Source organism: Hippocampus comes, unplaced genomic scaffold, assembly GCF_001891065.2.
Source record: "Hippocampus comes isolate QL1 unplaced genomic scaffold, H_comes_QL1_v1.1 scaffold76, whole genome shotgun sequence".
Classification (NCBI taxonomy): domain Eukaryota; kingdom Metazoa; phylum Chordata; class Actinopteri; order Syngnathiformes; family Syngnathidae; genus Hippocampus; species Hippocampus comes.
In genome coordinates, this window is record NW_017805277.1 from 325025 (window position 1) to 350272 (window position 25248).

The 25248-nt window shown below is 41.7% G+C and overlaps 1 protein-coding gene across 1 annotated transcript; it reads left to right on the top strand.

The window, feature by feature from the left end:
- lrrc1 (leucine rich repeat containing 1) lies at window positions 1–24471 on the top strand. The gene is made up of 14 exons (XM_019870640.1): window positions 1–579; window positions 12076–12193; window positions 12553–12631; window positions 12969–13058; window positions 16644–16700; window positions 16830–16893; window positions 17398–17472; window positions 18043–18187; window positions 18265–18383; window positions 18674–18757; window positions 20138–20253; window positions 21036–21208; window positions 22415–22554; window positions 23183–24471. The coding sequence occupies exons 1-14, from the start codon at window positions 421–423 to the stop codon at window positions 23339–23341; spliced, it is 1578 nt and encodes a 525-aa protein (XP_019726199.1). The 5' UTR covers window positions 1–420; the 3' UTR covers window positions 23342–24471.
- Window positions 24472–25248: the final 777 nt, after the last annotated feature.

The following is a 25248-nucleotide window of genomic DNA, read 5'->3' on the forward strand; positions in this document are numbered from 1 at the left end:
AGATTGGAATGAGGGAGTGAGTGTTCCGGGTCAGAATCTGGACGCGAGAGGAAATTCACTCCGGGAACTACGCGAAGACACGGCAATGACTCTGTTTCCCCCCCGCCTCACGGAGATGTAGCCCGGCTTCAATGCGGTAAAAGCGGCGTTGTTTCCAAGCGGGGTTAGGCGGGTGCCTTCAAACTAAACAAAGTGACGACGGACGACCGGAGAGTGATTCCCATGTCGGTCGCCACTTAACAAACGCCACCTTGGACTTGTTTACGACTGGAGTTTCGCTGTGAAACACCTGTTAGCTTCCTTTGCAGGTATTTTTTTTTTTTTTAAACCCGGCACTGTCCCGCCGCCATCTGTTGCATTCCCCCGAGTTCGTGTGCAGTTTCTCGCCCGGGTACGACATCCAGCCGCACCACCCCCGTGATGTTTCACTGTATCCCCCTGTGGCGGTGCAACCGTCATGTGGAGGTGATCGATAGACGCCACTGCTCGCTGCTATTTGTGCCAGATGAGATTTACCGCTACGGACGCAGTTTGGAGGAACTCTTACTTGACGCCAACCAACTTCGAGACTTGCCTAAGGTAAGCGAGCGACGAGCAGCTTCCGTACACCTTTCTCCACCCACCAACTCACGAACGCATACACACGCTCACAAAAGGCCGCCACGGTTCTGTGCTCGAAGTTGAAAGTAGTGGTGACACGGAACAGCAGGCTGCTGAGCTGATCCATCCATCCCGTGAGAACGCACTGGGACCTGGGGACAATCATTACGCAAGATCAGCAAGGCAGGCAAACCCGTGGAGGTGGAAATTTCCCGCACTCTACTCCACGGGTTCACTACACTGTACTGCTGGCAACATGCATTCGTGTGGCAAACCATGTCTGTTTTGGTCGCAGGTGTCAGAGAGAAGTCTGTCTCTGTTTGTCCCATTCAGTGCAACAGACAATTATTTTAAAATGGTCAACAGAACCCAATCAAACCAGGTCAGGCAAGTGTTTGGGTCGATCAACTAACACCGATGTATGATAAATTAACCTGTTGTATGTAGTCATAACATTTCTGGCCTTCCTCAATTGTTGAAAACACTTTTATTGATTGTTTATTCTGTGTAATATTCATGGTAATGTGACATGACAGGAACGTCTCCAGGAAGTACATTTTAGGCCTATAGCTTGTGGTATAATCAGGAAGAGAACGTGTACAAAGTGGGTCATGGTAATAAAACTGTGATATCCTATCTTCTGCCCTCACCTCCCCCACACTATGAAATGGAGGAAAATTTCTGTCAGACTTTCACATAATTTGAGATTAGCTCAAAAAGACGACCTCTCCTTCATGCACTGTGTGAAAGCCAAATACTGCATATGGCCCTGATTGACAGCCTTGTGTGATAAAACAGAGGCCCAAGTAGCTAAATAGAAGGCAAGGTAAACTGCAGGCCCCCGAGATGAGGGCCATAAATTTGGCCCCATTTGACCCCAGTCCTCTGGATTAATTTGGCTACTTAAAGGATTTGCAGCGTTAGTCCCTTTTCAACATTGTCGCTATACTTTATACTATCCAAGATTCAGACCTGGTTTCTGTGTCTGACAACTTGTTTGGTTTTGTTCATTTCCATTAGTACTCTCGGTTTAGACCGCCAAACCAGTTCTACTGTACTGCTGACCCTGACAAGTGGAAACAGGATAAAGGCCACTTGGAACTGTCTTCAATTCATGTGATCACTCATAAATTGTTTTTTTACTGCCTCACTCTTGAGGTAGGCCTTAAATAATAGTAAATAGCTGTGCTGCTATGAAAAAGTATCTTCAAATAATTCCTAATGTCCATCCATTTTCCATCGCGCTTGTCCTCATTAAGATCACGAGTAATGTAGAGCCTATGACCGCTGACTTTTGGGCAAGAGGCAAGGTACACACTGCACTGGTTGCAAGCCAATCAGTGATTTGTAATGTGTTGGGAGTTAAAAAAATGCTCCAGTCATTCAGTGAACTCTAACTCCAACTCACCTGGGTTATATGTTCAAGGCAATAGGAGATATGCTGCTAAGCCTGCCCTCCCCCAAAAGTAAACATTTGCTTGTCTACTGAGGCAAATGACATGCTAGCTGTGATTATTGCAAGTAATGCGACAACTATTCTTTAAAAGTTCTTCTTTGTGTCTGCCTTTAGTCGTGTACCTTAAAGCCACAGGTTCATTTTCAAGTGCTTTCACATCCACACAAAATTAATTGATTGATTCTTGTACTACACGACTTATGGTGCTCTGGTCTTATTTCTGATCCATATTTTTTTTATTGCATGGGAGAATTTTTATATGAATGCGCTGTTATATTGAGGAGAATAATGCTGCCCAAAAGAGTTGCCATAGCAGTGGTTTGAGTTTATGAATTCTATTTTCACGACCTTATGGCACACTACATTAAAAGGCGTAGTGTCATTTACGGGTGCTATTTCTGTATTCAACACATATACAAGACGCATTGTATTATTGGACGCAGGCATGGTAAAACGTACGCTATCTTAAAAAAATCCGATAGCATGCATGCACGCTAGCATATGTTTTTAAAAAGGCAGCAGGAGCAAAACTGGATTCTGTTGTACTTTATTGAAATATTTAACAATGTACTCACGTAATTTTTTTTGATCAATCCTCATCCTCAAATTCATCAAAGTCCTAATCTTCTGTATTCGAAATGAACTGCTGGTCAAGTTCACAATCATACACGCCGGGTTCCCTTGCGTCATTGTCAGAGTCACTCTCATTGCCGTGCGGCTCCTCAGAAATGATGTCGGCTTTTGCGAAAGCTCGAACAACAGTGCAAGCAGACACAATCCATTCACAAATTGTGGCGTAAATCGGTCGGCGCTGCCTCCCAGTCTTAGTAAAGCTGTTTGCCATCGCCCCCGTGCCGCCCGCACCTTAGGCCGTTTCTGTCCATTACCATGGCAACCAAGCACAACAGTAAAATACAACTTCAGGTGCCCCGTTGTGCGTCTCACTTCTGTGCTGCTCCCCCTCTTCTCTACTGTGTGGTTCACCAGGATCTCGAAAACGGGCAGCATGTCGTCCATGTTGGTGATGTGGTTGGGGTGGTTTGTTGGATTTAAAAATGCAAACTTTGCTTGTCCCTCATCACTTGCCGTAGCCCAATCGGGTATGTAGGAATATGGGGATTGGTTGAGAGAACAATTAGTAATGGAAGCCAAGTGACGCCGGCAGAACGGCAGAATAAGTGGTTAAAATCTCCAAGAAAGCGTCTTTATTTAATCTCACGCAGAACATTACACTTTTTCCTGCAGTAGGAGCGGAAGTTGGCCAGCTTTTCTTTGTAATCTGCCGGATGTTGCTGCGCCACAGTTGTCCTTGCCCGGATGGATAGATGGCACCTTTTCATAAAACAAAAGCACCAAGCACCATGGATTAGTTGATCTTGACTTTTCTCGCGGCTGCTCGATTCCCGTGGTCTTCCGCGTTACTGAATCCTTGCAGTTTTAACCGTACATTCGTAAGCATCTCTCTTCGTCAGTTCCTTTTTTGGGACGTTGTTTTGCACACTGCACGTACTATATAACATACACCAACAGGGGGCGTGCCTTTAGAGTCCTCTTTCACGCCCACCCTTTTCACTTTAACGTCCATTATTATGCCCATCAGGTAGCTATGACAAAACCATGTGACATCACTTCATCTCTTCTCTTCGTGAGAATATTTGGCGTATTGACGCACGCTGTAATCCACCAGCAATTATGCAGGTGCCCTTCAAGTTGACTTTTTGAGAGGCTTATTTTTCACATGATGAAATAATGACACACTGATATTCGATGACATGTTTAAGTCTAACGATCTCATCACATTACACGCTACACCAGGTCGTCATTACGCTGTTCAGAATGCACTGTGTTCATCGGATGGGGTCGGATTGCTTTTTCACCACAACTGCACCAGCGTTTTACGCGGGCCCAGAACAAGAACGGCACCTGTTCTAGGTTGACTTAGTCCACATTCAAGTTCCATTCCTTTGCTGACCAAGTGACCCGTCAATGGATGAAAATGAACGACGTCAATTGAAACAGTTTTAGTGGGAAAGCAACCTTATCCTTTCATACTTCTTACCATGTGAAACGTGTTCTTACTTGTGAAATGTCTTCTTACTTCTAACATGTTAACAGTGCTAAGGCATCTGTACTTGTTGAGAACTAACCATACTCTTCATTTGTAAGCTTTACTTATGTTTTTCACAAACTATGTTGTGGCCAAAATGAACTTGACTTTATATTCATATTATTCATTGTGCTCATTTGAAACGGCCACCGTTCGCCGTACACTTGTGGAAGCAGGTGGGGTAGCGAGTATGCTGCTGTTTTGTTTATGCCTGTCAAGTTTTATGTATTTGCATTTGAACAACCTTGTGAAATATGCCGTCGCTACTCAAGACATTTTCATATGTCAATATTGTCATTATGTCATTAGTTAAATACATTAATGTCGCATTATGGGCATTGTAGGACTCGATTAAACGGTATTGTGTTGCATTGACATGCTGCCAGTTTATTAATAACAACGTTGTTTTGAAAGTTATGCTTTTTAAGGGTATAAGTAGTCGTGATAGCTATTTTTCACCACTCAAAATATAGTCACACCTAAATGACACCAATCTCAGTAAAGACGTTTATTTGATCTCTGCAATATATATGGAATATCATAAGCAGTGAAATATGTTGATTGATTGTAATGGGGAAAACTATTGACCGTCGAAGTGGGTCAGCGTTTGAGCTTCTGCCTGAGAACCACACACATTCAAGTTGTGGCAGTGCAGGAGAAAAACAAAGTGTTCCACCAGCCCAACCTCTTTTGAACGAAAGCTGTTGACTGATATTTTGCATTATTGACTCTCTTGAAATATTTACAAGATGTAGTCATTTTTACCGAACCGTATCATTCACAGTGCAAAGGTGGTGCAGCATTTTACCTAAATTTGACTTGGTTTCCTCCTGAAACCTGGCATCTTTTGGCCACTTCCATCAATATCAATTGTCAATGACTGAGTAGCAGTCAATTTCACAATGCCATTTAAGTGGTCGCCAGTGTGACCTAGAGTGGACAAAATTAGCAACAACTTTTATTGAACAAATTGGAGTAAATGTCTTCTCTATACACATGGGCCGGATTGGACCCCGGCGGTCCGATTCTGGACCTCAAGCCATATGTTTGACACTTTACCATAAATAAGATCACTAACACAGTAGCAAAGTCATAAGTACAGTGAAAACATTTCGAGTTTTTTTTTTAAAGGTATTTATTGAATATACAAAATTCTATTAAAAAAAAAAACTCCCAAGAAATCATTCAGCTTCTTAATTGCAGTTGTTTAGTTTATAAACACGGGCACCATTCTTACTTCTCTTGCTGGTCTGATTATACCAGTACAAGTGAGCATGATTTCCTGCTCAAGAATCATTGAGCTGAAACGTACAGGCCTGTGGTGGTGCATCACATGAACGCAGATAAAAGTACATTGCCAGTACTTTGTGGAGTGTGAAGTACACGTTACTTTTATTGCCTGCCTGTGAGGACGCTAATGGCAGGTGTGTTGTTTTCAAGACAGCTGTCATACGTACATCCACGTGACATTCAAGTGATGTGACAGTCCAGTTCAGCAGTATTCTATGCATGTTTAGCGTAATGATGGGTTTCTTCGCAGCATGGCCACAAAGAGAAGCAGTTAATCATGCTTAGTGGCATGTCTCTAATGTCATCAATGCTCGCTGAGTGAACTCAAGAAACATAACTGGATGAACCCTCGTATTAGCTCACCATCCACTTCAACCGCTTGCTGTCTATAATTTGCCTCTGAGGTGGATTAAGTGGACATGGCTTGGCGCTCATTTTTCCCCCAAAGGAGTTGTAGTTTTCCTCAGATGAACATTTTACAAGCACATTTAAAACCATAAGCGTCGCACTGAGGCACTTGTATTTTCAAACCCTTACAAGCAAATGCTTCAATCTAGACCAGGGGTCGGGAACACAAAATGTTGAGCCATATTGGACCACAAAAACAAAACAAAAAAAATGTCTGGAGCCGCAAAAAATTAAAAGCCTTATAATGAAGGCACCACATGCTGTATGTATCTATATTCGCTATATTAGCCTACTATCAAAATGACTAAATTGCCTTTTTTCGATCAACCAACCTCCAGCGATCGACCCATTACCGCACACCCACGCATACACACGCACTTACACACGCATGCCAAAATGAGCAACAGCCATAACGGCCGCGAAGATGAGCGAGGCATGGGACGCACCTTTGCAGTGTTTCAACTATCGTAGCTAACGTGTACCGTTTAAAAATGCTTCTCTCGGCCCTCCGGATTCCCATTCTTTGCCAGGACCCTGGGTGAATTGTACATAAAACACCTGTCTGGCATCCCGGTCTGCTAATAGAAACATGTGTCGCAGGCTATGACGCAAATCTTCATTGACAGAAATGTTGAAATTTAATATTTATTCTCCACATTTTTACAGCATTGGAAAACGTTAAGAATGTTTGTATCATGTTTGTCCTCTGACAGAAACCATATTAAAACAAAAAATTCCCTCCCCCATCTTTTTCCTTTTTCAAGAATTTTTGAAAAAGCTCCTGAGGAGCCACTGGGGCGGATGCTAAAGAGCTGCATGCAGCTCAAGAGCCGCAGGTTGCCTATCCCCGATCTAGACAAATACCAAATTCTCATACTCCATAATACCTTATTCATTAATTTGTGGCTGTGTAATTGGTAATAATTTCACCTCGGCATCGATGTTATCAATACTAATATTCAAGCTTTTTGAGAAGTATTGGAATCATTTTTAATAATCATTTAGGAATCATAACTCACTTTTATTTGTCATATGTGGATATAGAAAACTCAACACAGTCCTGTTAGAACTTCCGGTGTGACAACTGAATTCTGGAAGCCCGGCATTTTGAATCTAATATAGTACAAGAGTCTTCCGTGACAATCCAAACTTGTTTTTCAGTGGTGGATATTCCGTGTGTGTGTTTTCTGATGCACAGTATATCATCAGACTGGTTTGCAAATACCCGATTGATTAAATGCCCATCAAACTGAGCAATTATAAAGAACAATGTGCGATAGCATTTTGGCAGCTGTCCAGCATTTATGAAGTACTCTTTGCTTTGGTGAAATTGAGTGTCTTTTGGTTGCTTTGAATGCTTTAATTTTAAGCTGTTTTAGTGAAAAAAAAACTCACAATTGACCTGTGCAGTTGCATGAAAAGATATTTCTGCATCATAGAGGGGAATTCCTCCTGGGAAAGTTTGACCACTTGGCATTCCGATTGGTAACACTGCAGAACGGTATTTTGGACCAACTTCATATCTACATGATTATAGAGGGCACCGTAACATAGCATTTCGTTTGCTGTATGATTTTGAAGGGGCACGTCGTAATGTAGAGGAGCCATGAGAACAAACGCAATGAGTTGCACCACACGATGAGTAAGTGGTCTGACAGTTTGTTATGATTTGATCCCTTTGAGTCATAGGTTATCTTGATTGGTCTTGCGATTTCATAAGTGCATTCATCATGCATCTTTGAACCATGTTGTTGGTTGAGCATCTTGATTAGGACAAAATGTGAGACACGTCCGAATAAGCATTTGTCACACTTCTATTTCCCCCCGAGCTGTGTGTGTGTGTGTGTGTGTGTGTGTGTGTGTTTCTGTTTGTGTATGTGATACTGCCGTGTGTGACGTAGTTGTACAGTCTCAACGCCAATAGACTGTCGGCGACGCAATGTCGTGAAAAATTCACATTTGCAAGCCCCAGCGAAATGTGCGAAGAAGTAATTTTTGTTTTTGGTGTCAAACGCTTCATCCGCGCCACCTGGCGCACATTCCCGCCTGACCGTACACATTGCATTAACTATATACAGTATGGTAAGGCATCGCCAGCTAACTTGCCTTCGATCTAATCTCAGCCTAAGTCCTGGTCCGCACATCGGCTGTCAAGTTGGATTTGCAAAAACTAAAACAGACCTTGCTCTTTAGTCTTTTTATGTGTGTGAACTATTTTCTATGTGTAGGCAGAGCTAGCTAGCTAACTGCAAGTTAGCCACGGATGAAAAAAATATCAAGAAAACAAAAAAAAAAAAAGAAAAACGATTTAATGCTGCATGTCCAGTTGTTACTCCAGGATGTACATAAAGTGTAGGTGCATGGTAAAAAAAATCACACAGTTCTTAAAACGGAACGATTTTATTCAGTTTTAAAGTTGATAAATAGTATTGTCATTGCTGTTCCATGAATTTCAATGCATAATTTCATGCGCTTTGCAGTATACAGTTGAAGGCGATGGAATAGGTCTGTATCGCTTGACTGGTAATGCCTTCCCGCATGTGGTTTAAATCTGTCATCTTCATCGAGAACGCTTTCTCCTTTCGCATCCCCCACAAAAAGACTCCTCGTTCTGTCTCGCCCATGTCTATGTCTTGTCTATGTTCCTCTGAACGGGTTGTAACTGGGAAGTAAATTCCTCATGTGTTTCTTGCATACATGATCCAAAAATCTGATTCTGATTCTGAAAAAGAAGTCAAGGTGAGAGTGAAATCTCCGATGCGGTTGTTAGTACAGTATTTGCATATTTTAAGCAATTATCATCAACACGTATGATGTATTTAGAAAGAGATTTCGGAATTCGCTTGAGCTGGTGCTAAAGTTTGCTGCTCTGATTTAGAATGCAGCATGCCATTGAGGCGTTCGTCGCTTGAAGTCGTACACGTTTGTGGCTTCTGGGGAGTGCTCCTGTCAGTCATCCAAGGACAATCATGATGGCAAATTTGCAGGATATAAGCAGTATATACTAACTGAATTGCCGCGTCTCTACCGTCATTGGTTTGACTAGCCATTTGTCTCTCAACTGCATTTCAATTCGCTGTCATATGCTGAACATTTTTTTTTTTTAATAAGGTTTTTCCTGTGCTTTGCAACCATCTGTTGGTTGTGTCTTCTGCTCCAACCCAAACAGATGGTGCTGAAGGTGAAACCAACATTTTAATCATTGACTTAGGATTTCAGAGGTTAAACTCTTGACTCACCCTATTGGGATTTTTGTGTCGTACGTGAGGTTTTTTTTTTTTTTTTTTCTTTTGAGGGGCGTGGAGCCGATTGATTAACAGGAAGAACAGGTTTGAACTTGCAAACATGCACTTTTCTTTAGTGCCATTGTCAAGCAGATTGATGTGCCACTATAAAATTTCTTTAGAGATGCGTGGTTTGATGACAGGTGTATCGGTCTGCAGTTGTGTGTTTGTGATTGTCTGTCACAAGGTGAATGGCTGGAACAGTACTGCAAAAGGAACATTGCTAAATCAGGCAACGTGCAGGTTTTACGCAAAGAGGGCTCCCTTGATGGTATTGCCAAATTGAGATTTTCAGCTTTGGTTGCATAAAATGCGATTTCATTTTTTTTTCCCCCCCAGTTACAATTGCTCACTGTGTTTGCACTGATGAAGGGATGAAGCATTAAGGGTGTTTTGTTATTTTTTTTAATTATTTTTTGATTGCCTATCTTATGAGTGCTTTCTTATTTGTCTGTCCATTTATAAGATAAGATAAGATATCCTTTATTTGTCCCACACTGGGGAAATTTACAGCCTTCTTAAAAATCACAACACCACATACATAGCCTGGTTATAAAACGCGAGAGGAAGACCACAGGTCTTTCTGCTCCTGTATGACAAGAGCTTCCAATAACACTTCATTTAACAGTTTCCCTTTTCTTCTTTTCCTATTCTGATTGTCCAGTGCTTTATTTACATCTTTCGGAAAGGTTCCACATGTCTGCCAACACGAGACTGGCTTCCGCATTCATTCAATGCGGCCACTTCTGGCATCTGTGATTGGGTGAATGTATTGTACCAAGGTGGAGGTTTGGTCGGCCTCGCGACATTACAACTATATGACATGACATACACACAACATAACATGCACTGTTGAATTAAGTTTCGCAAGTGATTCTCAGCTGTCCTTAATTTAAAATGCAAAACAGCTTTCCCCTGATTGGTTAGTTCTTGGTATGTGGGCATTTTGTGGTCAGCATGTCTCTTTATTGTCGGCTCCCTTAGAATTTAGTGGGCCGTCGACGAAATTGTGCCTGGTGATAGTGCTGTCTGAGGCAGCCATAACAGGACGATGACCCGCTCCCCCAAAGAAAACATTTTCCACCTCCATAGTGACACCTGGCTACCTCACCAATGTCAAGTGTGCATTCTGTGAAGGACCGAGGTGCTCCAATGAAGCCACGTTTACACAGCTGGTTCTCAGTGTCCGGATTTCATTCATTCGTTCATTCATTCAGTTTGCCGGTAGCGACAAACAAATTACGAAAACATAACTTCCTTGGTAGAAATAATACCAAATATGTGAGTTTTGAACCAGGCGATTCTTTCTCCTTGAGTAAGGAACAATAAAAATAAGACCCAATTGCTTTGTTTGCCAGAAACAGTCACCCAGGCGAGACTGCCGTTTCCTGTGAGCCGTATCAAGTATGTGCATGTATAAACTACATGCGCCTGCCAGTTGGCTTGCTCTCAGTGCAAGTTGATTCTAGCTCTTAATTAGTTTCAGTCCCAATGCATACTGTATATTTTTTTGCAATTGGAAAGAAAAATGCATTGCACAACACACAGAAATAGGTTCATGTTTGTTTGGATATCATCAGTGCAGCCGTTAGAGCGGAATGACTGATTAATACATGGACGTTTTGCAGACATTTGCTCTAACAGTAGGAATTTGAATGATTGTGTTCAATTTCACACAAACCAGCTAGACCACTAATTTTCATCAGTCATAGTTGGCGAGATCGCCACATCAAAACATTCTTGCACATCACCCTCTGTATCCTCTGTTCTATCTCCTCGCCGTCTGCAAATCTTCCCTCACCACATCACTAATAAATCTGCTCATTGGTCCTCCTAAAGGCACCAGTCATAAACGTTGCAAATCACCAGACTGGCCTTGCTGTTGCACAGCATTGAAGTCATTATCCGGTGTCCATACTGCTTCTCTTGTTCGGGGTCAAGTAGTCAAAGTAGACCAGACAGTAGACTGATGTACAGCCAATCACAGGGTACATATCGAGACAGACAACCATTCACACTGTCACTGATTGGGAACTGAAGCCAACTGCACCAAAATCAGGTGTGATTTTGACCACTGCACCACAGAAGTCTGACCTGTGCGATTAAAGTCCAATACGGAAGAGATTACATTTCACCAGAGGTGCAAAGAGAGGTTCATCAGTGTGCCTCCTGCTTGTGGGTTAATACAAGGGATTAAAAGAATTTGGAAGTTTCTTTAAAGTCAATATGTTTAGGAGATAATGAATGGATGGATTGAAATGTCCCTCTGTCTAAAAGCAGACCATTATCTCTCTAAACGCAGAGTTTTCATTATGAGGAAAAAGGTGTATAGAAAGTATAAGGTTGAAATGTCTTGAAGAATCAAGTTGTAAGGTTCCACAAATAAAGTTGTTCCCAAAAAAGAAAACAAAAATTGTACAAACTCCAGATTTTAAAGAAAAACTGAATGAGTCAAAAGGACAAGTCATAATGCTAAGAGAAGAAAGTAAATGCTGCAAGAATGAAGTGTAACGGTCCAACGAAAATATATGTTTTATATGTGATATGCTGAGAAAAGAGTTGTAGTTTTGCAAGAACAAAGCTGCTCTGAAAATAAAGTCTTAAAGTGGATAAAATGCCAGGTTTATTTTTAATATATATTTTTTTTCAATAAATTTGTAATGTAACTTTTGGGCACCTGAATACTGCTCCTCAATGAATGTTTGATTATATTAATTTTGTCAGCAACTACTATATTTTAAATCGCAAGCTTTTCTTTCCTCAGAATTTCATGTCTTTATTATCATAATATGAAAAAAAATCTTTAATTCAATTTTCATTTTTAGAACATTTCAACTTCATTCTCATATTTATACTTGCATTCCGTATTGCCCATATACATGATTTGACTGCAAATGTATTTGTTTGTTGATTTATTTTAAATCTTACAGCCATTTTTCCAGCTGGTGAAGCTAAGAAAACTCAGCCTGAGTGACAATGAGATCCAGAGAATTCCTCCAGAAATCGCCAACTTCATGCAACTGGTAGAGCTGGATGTCTCGCGAAATGGTAAGTAGAATGCTTTTTAGGGGTGTAAATGCTTTTCCCAACATCGTTGCGCCTGCGAGCTTGTCTCCTGGAACGTTGTGGTTTGGTTATATGCCACAGTAGTTACCTTTGAATGATACTATTCATTTAAAATCTTGCCATTTCCAAATTCACACCGATGCAAGTGGGATTTAGAAACAAATTAGACGCATATTACAGGGTGGCTAATACGAACAGGCTTGCAGGCACCTCCTGTGGCCTTTGGTTCGACCTGGTTGCTTGCCGTCATCGTGTTTTTGAGTCCTTCTATGAGCACTTTTAATATCATCTTTCCTTAATTATGTTGTCTGCTTTACATGATTTGCTCTTGTTGTGTGCAGATATTATGGAAATCCCAGAGACCATTTCACATTGCAAAGCCCTCCAAGTGGCAGATTTCAGTGGGAATCCATTAACAAGGTAATTTGACAGTTATTTGCACAAGTTGGAAGTGACAAACACATTATGGTGTTGTTGCTGGAGAAAGGGCGTGACCACAGCGAGCATTTTAACCGCGGTTAGATCTGCTAGATAATCATGACAGAGCCTGACAAGCTCTAATGGTTTGGAAGAAATTATAAGCAAGCAGCTATAGGGAGGGAGAAAATCTGTAAATAATAGCCCATTAGGAGACCAGAGCGAATGGGTTTTATTGCGTCATACGAGACAGCACTTGGTGCTTCATGTACCAAACTCGACACATGTACCAGAATCATGCCGAGTATTGAGTATTTTGCATCTTTCCATGTTCTTCCAGGCTACCTGAAAGCTTTCCAGAGCTCCGGAATCTAACATGCCTTTCCATTAATGACATCTCATTGCAAGTCCTACCAGATAACATTGGAAAGTAAGTCACTGCACCACCGTGCCATATTTGCTTGGACATGATGAGCATGGTTCTGTAGCAAGAGCAAGAAAATGTCTTTTCAATATTCTGTCTTGTTTTTTTTTTTTTTGAGCAAGTCATTCTTTTTCCCTACTCCCATTTTGTGTTCCATTTAAAAACACACCATCGTTCCTGCTTACAAGTAAGCACATAAAATTGCTTGTTTAAGCATTTCACCACATTCTCCGCAACTTATTTTGAAATATGCAAATTTCATATGAGTCTAGTTGGAATCTAATTTATGCGAGTATAACCTTTCCTTCATTGTTTTTTCTCTGAAAAGCGAAAGGCTTGTCAGATGTCACATAATCAGCATGTCGTAAAAAGGCCCGTCTGCCAACATTCTTGTTCCTATCAAGTTATAATTGGATTTAATAACACAGCTATGAACTTGTGGGTCAAATTGCCACAAGGGCTATTTTAATGGAAATGTGGACTTTTACGTGAAATTGAGTTTCAGCTCTTAGAGGGTGGATTTAGTGAGAAAATCTGGGCACTGTTTAAGGGAGAAATGTCAACAATATCCTGATTTTCTTTTGCAGACGCCCTCATTCATCCCTGTTGTACCCCTCCACCCTTTTTAAATAACTTTGCACATTAATACAGTGGACCTTTAATGGTAAACAGTCCGATGACCTATTTGCTCAGTCTTCTTTTTTTCCACTTTTCTTGCCAAATGAATAGATAAAGAGGAAAATGGGCCCGCAAAATGTCACAAACACAAAGCCTTTACTCATTGTATGGGTAATCGCCACGTAACATGGTCATCTTTAACTGTCATACAAGTGTAACAATCAATTATCCCAATGCCAATTTGTAAAATGTAAAAATTTGATGACACAGATGAAATCCGCTTGCCTTGCGCGTTTCACTTTGTAGTATTCTTAACTGCCACACACAAATGTAAAAATACCGCACGTTGACCTCATGAAACGCGCCACCTTAACGCTCATAATAAGTAACAGTGCGCATGGTGCCTCTTCAACTTTACTTCTTTGTATCTTAAGGCTTACTATCCATAAACTGCATATTCTTCTCTTCACACCCATTTTTGCAGCTTTTTTGAAAAAAATGAGTCACAAACAGCCAACACACATATGCCTCTTGATACCTTGCATAATGGCAGTCGATCTTATTGGAATAAATTGCGTTGAAGAAACAAAGAGCCAAAGATAAAGGAAATCAAATTGATCCGTTAATGCTTCAAACGGGAATTCCTGTAAAAATTTGACGGGCTGTATTTTGCGATATTGTCACATCATGCAGCGGCGATTCATATTTTCAGTCGTCGCAACAACAGTGAGCGAGACTCGCCACTCGTGAAATGTTTCGGCACAACCCCACACGCTGCAAGTGGGAGCCTTACACAGTTCAGTTCAGGCGCCTCCATCCTGTCCCGCAGCTAATGGAAAAGCAAAAGAGGTGCCGTGGTGTGGTGCCGGGCTAAGCGGCGTGTTTACGTTTAGTTTTATGGTACGGTTAAGAATTCATCAGGGACCGACATTATGCCTTTTTGGGTGGTGGTCCGATGAACTAAGTTGGGGTTGCCTTGGTGTAAAACAATACTTAAAAAAATTCTGAATTATATATTTCGACCTACATGTGGATGAGAGACTGAAGTGTGTTTTCCTAGAGACCAAGAGCATTGTGTGGCCAGACACAGTCACGTGGTCACCCTGGGCCATCGGGCGGCTCTTCATGGGGGGCTCCCTGGTGCCCTCTAATATAAAGCATTTATCAAGAAAAAAACTACTGACAGTCAGTTCACTCGGTTGTTAAAATCTACAAATAACTCGGCTTGATATACTCAACATCCATTGAATTAAACATTGAATATAGAGAGAGGGAATTATGATTATTATTATTATTTTTTTTTTATTTGTAAAAATAAATCTGCCTTTTCTTTTTCATCTAATGACGAACGTGTGCTTGTGCAGTCTGCAGGGATGACAGCCATGAAATATAGCACAGAGGGGTCAAATGATCTCCTTGCACCTTGTTCTTCTTGGTACGGCTGATGTGCCCATATGTCCCATAACTCGTCGCTTGCGTAACACTCTTGACTCAAGTGCTGCTCATCGTCAAGAGGCGAGGCGAAAGAAAACAGTTACGGAACAACATCTTTTGGATTCGCCGAAGAGGATAAGATGGATGTTCTTGGGGTCGGATGGCATCGGGGAGTTTCGCCTGATGAAAAATGTCTCTGGCACAAACATGAGGACTTTGTTTGAATCATTGAGCTGTTAGCTTAAGACGGAATCCGACTAAGTCTGGGTCCACAAAACAAGTCTCGTTAAGCAATCCCGACTCATGTATTTCAGACTGTCGGAGACTCTTAGTCCTTTGGAGGGGTGTCTGAGGTCATGACTATATAAGATAAGATGAGTTTTAGCCACACAATTTGCTGTCAGAGCAGGCAGTTTTGCAAATAATGTTATGGTATTTGGGGAGGTATAGTGGAAATGCATGAAAGGCAATTTGTAATTGGATCAAAATTCTTTGGGGGGGGGGGGCGACAAAACGCCTGTGCTGCTCAAAACCTGGCATACTGTAAGTAGTTTCGACTGCAAACGTCATCCTCTTGTGCGGGCGCTAGCCGGTCGCCAATACGCGAGCAACTGCCACTTGTTCTCAAAGGGACATTTAAACGTTCATGTTATGGAATGCACATCTAACGGGGCGGCTTTTACTGCACCTTCCTCATTTGCCATTAAAGTTAACCCTTTCATGCACACTGTAACCTGATAAGTCAAGTTAGTACAACTTTATTGTCAACATAACATGATAAGCTGTCCACTGTAGTGACCGCTGTCCCTGAAAGGGTGAAACATGTCTTTAAAAAGTGGATTATTATTCCAGCAAGTTCGACTTATACCGTCACATTCAAAGTAGAAAGTTTAAAACAAAACCCAGAAATGTAAACGACGTGTTACGTTAAGCAAATGATTGACCAACGTGTCACTGAAGAGATGTGAAGTCCACATAGCGAGGTTGAGGTAGGCGCAGTTTTCGCCATTTAGTGTATTGTTTGTCGATATATGCATTTTATTGGGAAGCGTAGTCAAAAGCAACATTTATGCAATTGTTAGAGCAGTAATTGTCCAATGTGGCCAATCAAGGAACTCAAGTCAAATGACCATCACCTACTCCTAAAAGTCCCTTCAAAACACTTCCTTGGAATCTCTTGGGAAGGCGGCACTTTATGACTTGCTGTCATAAAACTGTCCATTAGAAGGGCACAAGACGTACATAAACACCACCCAAAGATAAACGCCGCACTGTACTTGGCTCTCTTGATGGCCCAGGAGACATTTCGCTTTTCGTTGAAGCGATTCACTTGTTTAGGCTGCTGCCCTTTGCGATAAGACGGGTCCGGCCTCCGTAATGTTTCCTGTTCCTTACGTCAAGATGGCAAAGAGGTCTTTTATGGCAGTTTGCGGGCCGACTTGATTCGTCCCCTCTCTTTGTTTTAAAAAGCACTCTTGAGTGTTTATGTGTGCTGTGGAAATTTAAAGGTGTTAGATAAACATTGCCTTGTCATTGCAGCCTCTCCAATTTGGTATCACTAGAACTCAGAGAAAATCTCTTGACATTCCTCCCAGAGTGAGTATTCAAACCGCTTGCCTGCTTTGTTGCACATACAGACAGTTCTTATGTACTGATGTTCACGTTTTGGCATATTTTCCAACCGGTTGTAGATCCTCACTCACGTTGTTCTCTTTTGATCCACAGTTCACTGTCCTTGCTCCATAGGCTGGAAGAACTCGACTTAGGAAATAATGAATTATATAGTTTGGTAAGTTTCTTTGTGGATTCTGGGAAATCTGTATTCTCTAATACGTCACTTCTCTCCATTTCCTTGCTGTCATCACATCAGAGTAGATTAGAATTCCTCAAGAACTGCTTCCTCCTGTCTTATCACGCAGATGGGAGGGGGCCCATCTGTTTCCAGCTTGGGTTTTAGGGTGTAATCTTATGTTGAGCGCTCAAAATCGTGTGAGTGATTTACTGGCACAAGAGCCAAAAGCAGGCCGCGGTGACGTGGCTGTCGTGTTGCGTTTCTTTTTTTTTTTTTTTTTTCTGTGTGCTGAAAGCCACAGCCATCTCCTTACATTGTCCAAAATGCAGTTTTAGAAATATTGCTTTCATATTTTTGTAGAGTCAATCAAATACATATTCCAAGCGGATGATTCAAAATGACACTGTTGTATTTGCTTGTATTTTGTTGACAAAGTATCCTTTTGCCTGCTCATTCCATTGTGACATTCTTCTCCCCCTTCCACCCCCCCCCCCCACGCAGCCAGACACAATAGGCTGTCTTGTCAGTTTAAAGGATTTGTGGCTAGATGGAAACCAGTTGGCCGAAATACCTGCGGTAAGATCATCATGCAATTTATGTCCAGCTCAAAAACATTTTCACCTCTTCTGCCTCTTTTCCATTCACATTTTTAAAGGCTAAACTGCCTCTCAAGTGGCTGAAATCTAGGTTGCAGAATGCTCAATAATAGTATGGGTGTGATTTATTTTTTATTTTTTTTCATTTGTAGCATGCATTCAGTTGTGCCCCCTCGGCACCCGAACATTTCAGTAGCTGTGCAATTCAGAATTTGAATTAATGTGAAATGTTTTCTTTGTTCGGTGAAACATTGAGGTTATTTGAAAATAAACTGTGACATAAACATGACCTAAACAGCATATTTTACAGTGGTAGCACATAAGTTATATAAAGGATTTATTGTATTTTATTCAAGCATTGGGTGTAAAGTTAATCAGGTCAATAGCCTCTTTGAATGGATTGTGTTTGACTTCTGTGGATTCACTGTAACTGCTCCACTCAAATAGATTTGTGTCAGTCAACGCTACGAGCGGCTATCTTGAGAGAGCCACTTTTAATCTGAAATGCGTCTGCGTTTTTAAAAAGACTTTTTTTTTAACGAAACCTCAGGAGATGGGCAGCATGAAGAGCCTATTGTGCTTGGATGTGTCTGAAAACAAACTGGAGCGACTTCCCGTGGAACTGGGAGGCATGTTGGCACTCACTGACTTGCTGGTGTCGCAGAACCTCATTGACGCTCTCCCAGAAAGCATCGGTAAATAGTTTGAAAAGCTGCCCACTTGTGCTTGCCTCTGCGTTGTCAGACTTACTGCTTTTGTTCTTTTCCCGCAGGAAAACTGCGTAATCTGTCCATTCTGAAAGCTGATCAGAACAGACTGTCGTACCTGCCGGAGAGCATTGGCAACTGTGAGAGTCTGACTGAACTTGTACTCACAGAGAATCAGATACAGGTTTGTTTGCAACTTACAACTTCATTTGTTCAAGTGTCATTAAAATGCTGTACTTGCAGTTTACAATGCCTGCGCTTTCGATGAAAGGCAAAGAGATGTCTATTTTGCCTGACTATTTTCTTTTGTTTGTTGCTGAATGAGTAGCGTGAAAGGTCAACATCTCGCTACTAAACTGTTAGCTGATTCGACTGTCAAAATGAAACCATCTGTAAATGCTATCAGATGTTCAGATGCACCGAGGATGTGGTTGTGCTGTAAACATGAAATTGTATTCTTTTCTGTTCCTATAGATTTTACCAAGGAGCATAGGGAAATTGAAGCGGCTTTCCAATTTCAACTGTGACCGGAACCTACTGACGTCATTGCCCAAAGAGGTTTGTCGTCAAATTTAAAGCATCAGTGCATCATCCTATTTATTTATCATGTGCTGAAAGTCACATGCTTATCACACACATACATTGTTGTTTTATGCAGGTAAACATCTTCTACGAGTATGATTAAGTTAGTCAACTGATATCACAATTATGCAGAGAAAATGAAGTGCTTTTCTTGGAAGAAATATTCTTTTATGTTTATTATGTTCAAAATGACCTTTCCCGTAGTAATGACAGTACATCCTTTTTATAGTCCACATTTTCCCCCATTGAATCCACATTCGTCTCGTTCGTAACATGTTACAATATGTATAGATATGTTTTTTAGTTGAGAAAATCTGTATTCTTGAAACATTACAAATTTACTTCTCATATATTATGATGGGCGACACGGTGGTCGACTGGCTAGCCAGCGCGTCGGCCTCACAGTGCAGAGGTGCAGGGTTCGATTCCGGCTCTGGCCTTCTTGTGTGGCGTTTGCATGTTCTCCTCGTGCCTGTGTGGGTTTTCTGCGGGTACTCCGGTTTCCTCCCACATTCCAAAAACATACATAGGTAGGTTTATTGACCGCTCCAAATTGTAAGCAATAAAAATACAAATCATCCATCTGAGTGTCTCGATTGCGTCTGCGTGTGATGTGCTTTTCCACCACTGTCTGTTTAAGTGGAGGCTGGTCTGACGTAAAACTATGTAAGGGGCTCCTCCGGACTGCCGTACAATGCTCTTGTGTCTTAATGATGCGGAGCTTGGAGAAACATAATGGCACACTTGCCCTCTGCAATGATGTCACTGTCACCGTTTTGTCAAAAAGGCCGTTGCATGACATCAATGCTCACATTGTAACCACGGTGCACGGCATTGTGTGTTTAGCCGAGCGACTTGACCATTGGTCAACATTTATAGATCCCATTGATTGTTTATTAATTATTCTCTCACTGGCTCTCAACTGAGCAAGACAGTTTGGCACCACAAGCTCTTTTCCAGATTGTCTACCTTTTGGCATAAATCTACATTGTTGAAGTATTTTACTCGTATTTAACCTTTTAACACGATGCACTGCATTTGATAAGATTAATAGATTACTTGTCAGATTAGATGGCTCATCAAGTGCGAGCCTAATTGTCCCTAATTTTAGGTCGCGCTGCCACATTACGTTGCCTAAACTGGACGAGAGTGCCATTGATGTTTCTGGAACAAAGTGTACAAATTCCCCCAACCCTTGTTTCTGAGTAGGATTAAAAGCAGCTTTTCCATCCATTATTTTCAGTGTACTAACAGGTACAAGCCCCAATATTTACACACCCTTAGACTATGTTGATTTGCTTCCCAGGCTGCTGGTTTCATTGAATCCTGTTGTGTGTGGGTTTTTTTTTTCTTCAGATCGGAGGCTGCAGTGGCCTGAATGTCTTTTGTGTGCGGGAGAATCGACTGACGAGGATACCGTCGGAGCTGTCGCAAGCAACGGAGCTGCACGTGCTTGACGTTTCTGGAAATAGGTCTGTGCTTTCATTAGTAAGGTAGTGGAGGATGATTCGTCCGATCAGAGACGTCATGCTCAAAATGTGCACACGTCTGCTACTACAAGCTAAGTTTGAAAGTAAACAAGAAGTTGTAGCGTCCATTGACGAAAAAAGAGATTGGTTCACTTCTCCTGTCCCATGTAAATCCGTTTCAATTCCAAGCGGCGGCTCTCAGTTCCAAATGCGCATCCACGCGCCGACACTCCTCTCTCCTTATCCTTGGCTCCACAAACCATCCATCCAACCGCACCAGCGCATACTGTCCAACAGCGCCGACATCTCCGCTAAACAAAACTGGGCTGTGAAAAATGCTGCCCATTACAGGCACAAAAAAACACAAGCGCCCCGAGGCAGAATTAAATGTGCACAATACAACAATTTTCCCCTTTGCAAATGGTACACTCTATAGACAACAACACAGACTTCTTATTTTATTCAATCAATGAATCGGATTGAAAAGACACCTTACTTCGAGTTGACTCTGCAAAGAGTTGGCCAAGTCCTTCCAGTATGTTCATCCATATCCTCTCCTTTTGTAGTTGTGATTACCGGTTGTTCCGCTACGAGTCAATACTGTGTGTATGTGAAGCAGTTTTTAATCAAAATCTACTGAAAAGGGGACACTGTCTGTTCGGAATTTTGACACACGGCTTCAAAGAAAATGGCAGGGGAACTTGCATGTATCACCAACTAGAAATCTAAATCTAAGAACGCATGATGTCTTGGTTTTGCTGAGTTCGTCTGTGTGTCCCCACCAGGCTCGCCCACTTACCCATGTCTCTGACTAAGCTTTGCCTGAAAGCTTTATGGCTGTCAGAAAACCAGTCGCAGCCCCTCCTCACCTTTCAGACGGACGAGGACCCCGATTCGGGCGAGAAGGTTCTCACCTGCGTGCTGTTGCCTCAACAGCCCTTTGAGACTGACAACAAAGGTACGCACTGTTTTTTGCTCTGTTGGTAGGATACGTTTACAGCAGGCATTTTTGTGTACATTCAATGCACCGAGCGATGGGACTGAACTGGACAATCACAGTCTGAATGATCCTTGCCAAACTTGCTGCTGATCCTTCAGACTAGGCGTAAAGGATAGAGTGCGACCCCTGCTGTTCTTATTGCCTAATGACATCTTGAGGCAATGCTGTTATGTTAGTGAACCACAAACATGATGTGATTGTCAAGGAAAATATGTGAGTCTATTGTAGCCTGTAAGTATTTCCCCCCATCAGTTCTTCCATCGCATCTTGCGGCGTGTTTTATTTCGTGACCCAACGGGCTGTGTCAAAACCTCAACCTAACGCGCTGGGTACAAATACCCCAGCACTGACTCCATTTCTGGGTGAGCTGGTTCACTCCTTTTGCATTACTTTTAACCCAGCAGATTTAAGAGTGCGTGATATCGCTACTTATTCTGGTCATGTTACTGTTTTTTTTCTTCCTCTGCCAACATGCACTGTCGGGTTTCCTCCCTAGTGACATTTGAGTGATCTTTGTCATCCTCCTCTGTCATGCTCGCATGATCGCATGATTTAAAATGTAGACGCCCAATTCTTGTTCTTCCACTCTGATCCTTCCCGGTAGAGTCCGTTGATCACGAGTGTGTCCTGTATAGGATCAGAGCACTTGAGACTGTCCTTGGCGATGTTCCTCTGAAATGTGGTAGATTGGACAGCTCAAGAGGCTTAGCAACGGCTGGCTTACTTCCATGAAAAGCTCGCCGGTTCGGTATAAAGACGCGCCTCAATGCCGGCCGGCTCTTTTGCTGCTGGATACAACAGTTCAAACGCGTCTGTATGCATCCTTGTGGTTGTTTTAAGTTTTGAAAAGAAATTGCTTCCTTCTGAAGAATAAAATATCATATGGATGATGACGTTCGAGATGAAACCGTAGCAGGCCACTGAAGTGAGGCAGAAACTGATGGCAGGGGGCAGGGACGATGGCGTTGCTGTACGCTTGTGACTAAGCCGGGATTTGAAACTGTGATCTGGCAGTTTGCGCGTCAGCTCATGAAGAACGACACCTTTCATCTCATGAGTTTGTACAAAGTCAACAAATGCATATGACTTGCTCCAGCATTCCAGCACTCGCTCAATGTCAGCCTGATATCAATTGTGTCGTCTCCCGTCAATAACCGACCACAGGCTCTGATAATCTTGCCCGCTTCGGAGCCCTGGAGAGCCTGGTGAACGACATGGCAGACGACACGTGGGACAACAAAGCCAGGAACAGGATCAGCGCCATTCACTTTCTGGATGAGGACGAGGAGGAAGACGATGAAAAGGTGAGAGCCTCGAACTCAAGGACGGGGTGTTGCCAACGTGCACTAACAAAAATAAATTTCGAGGATATCACATCAATCGCTTCGACACGGCCAAGCTCTTTTTGTTTCAATTCAAATGAGTCCTCCGGTGTGCTGTCCCTCAGCTTGTTAGCAAGAGTGGGTTTTATTTACTGATTTCAAATGTAATACAAGCACGAATAATGGGCTGCGAAAGAGCTTTAGAGCAAAACTAAAAAAGACAAATGAAGAGAATAAAGCTGTACCATCACAAGGACAAAAAGTTGTCATTTTTATGTGACTGAAGTCATATTCTGTTGAGTAGCAAGAATGAATCATGACATTGAAGTGGCATTTCAAATATAAAAGTGCACCTGCACTAAGATGAATTTTTTCTTGTATTATTACAGCTTTTTTCAACATGAAGCATTTTCCTATTTAAGGACATTTTTATGAAAAAAATATGACAAAAGTATTTATTCCTATTCGATTGTGCTACAGTGCATGCATATGAAAGTGGTTACAGGCAAAGTGGCTTTTACGCGGGTCTCTGCGGCTGCATCAGCCCCACTCATGTCGACCGCAAGTACTTCACATGCATCGTGAACACAAGTTTGCGTCCTCCTCCCAGGGAACGCTAATGCGCCGCGCCACCCCTCACCCGGGCGAGCTGAAAACAATGAAGAAAGCGGCCGAGAACCTCCGCAACGACCTGAACGCCAGCAAAGGCCTGGACTCCAACAAGAACGAGGTCAATAACGCGGCAGACAATGTGACCACGTCTGTGTGACACCTCTACTTTTACTTTTTTTGGATTTGTGTTTTTACCTCCCGTGTCTCACCATGTTGTCCTGCACAATCCAGCAACAGTTTTTTTTTCTCCCCCCACTTCTCCTTCCTTTAACCCGACAAACCCCGCTGTGGCCTTCCCATCCTGTGATTGAACCCCGGAACGCCTGTAAAGCTTCGTTCTCCCTCAGGGCTGCTGTGCCTTCCTGTTTTTAAATTCACGTCCACAGCAATAATGCTCCTATGAAAATGATGTTTTTAAAGAGAAAAAAAAAAGACACTAGGTAGTTGCACTTTTATTTTAAATCTCTATAATACAGTCAAACCTTTTAAAATGTCGTATGTATGTGCTCTGTATCGATTTTTAAACACTGGGTGATTTATTTTTTTTTCCATTCTGGGCATATATAAAAGCAGGAGGTTTTGGATCTACTGATTACGGATTGTTGTATAGTCTCATGTGAATACTTTTATACTTTTTGGCAGCTGCAATGTAAATAGATATGTATAGCAAATTTATTATTATTTTTAAAAAATTTCTTTCATTTTGGAACTTGGTACTTTCTTTTTTATTCTTTAAAAATCAAAAAATGAAATTAGCAAAATCTCTTTCACTCATGTCTTATTCAGTTCCTTTAAATATCGTTGAGTACGATGGCGTCGGAGCCTTTTATTTTTTTTTTTTTGAGCATCTGTTTGAATGACTGCACATAACTTCAGTTCACCAATGTCGAAATACAATTCACTGATTTGTCATGTTTCTCAAAATAGATGCCAAAATACAGCTGTTCCGTTCCCAGCTTTTTTTTCCCTCTCCAAGACTACTATTCAAAATAAACAGCGGAAGATTGATAGGCCTGACAAAACAACAATAGCATCCTTTAGAAATGCAGTTTTGGAAATTCTAGCGTAATGCACTTGTCAACCTCCCTCCAAGCTCATTCTTTTTTTTAATAGGACACGTAATATAGTGTATGATTTGTGGACCAGGTTTCGAGAGTTGTTGTATTTGTTTTTAATTATTTCCTGATCAAACTGCACAAACTCGGATCTTAAAAGACATTTTTTTTTTTTACCTTGAGATCTGGATGACTTTTAACCACTGATCAATAAAACGAGTGCAACACTAAATGTCATGTTTCCATAATTACTTTGACTTTCATCATGCCACACTAAATGGGTTTATTATCGCTGCTAATCTATTTCATTTACAGACTCAAACAAGATAATACAATTACAAAGAAATACAGGGCGTTCCAAAGAATTGTCATCCTTTTGAAAAGCAATCATCTTGAAATGATGGCACATTTTTCTGGGATATCCTGCGCATCAATAAAGCAATCTAGTTTCTTGTTGATTATTTCCTGCCTGTCGATTGCTTGCTCGCGCTTTTGGAATGCTCAGCTTGTCCACCCTGCACGGACCAACTCTTGCATGCTTTTACTTCAATAGACGATGAATGTATTGACTCTGTCTCTACCTACCTCAGACACCTTCTTTGTCATATTCATGCTGCAAAAAAGTATAGGATTTTTTTTCCACCCCAGTATCTTGTTTTAATGAGAGATTTTTTTTTTTTTTTTACATGGTTGACTTCACTATGTAAGTATCTGGTTAGGGGGACTCAAGTGGTCGGACCATAGCAACAGTGGTGTGTCTTGTGTTCTAGGTCGATTTAAGCACAGTATCTGCTAACAGCCAGATCAAGCATTGATTCTTTTGGGCCTCTATATTTCTTGTCCAAGTTGGCCTGCGTACCAAAGTCACATCTCACTACCACTGGACTAAAGCTTGGGTCACCACCCTTTTTGAAACAGAGAGCTACTTCTTGGGTATTGTTTAGTGTGTACCAAGCAGCTTGCATGTTCATTTTGCTATATCCACATCTTTGATGCCTTGCATCTCTGC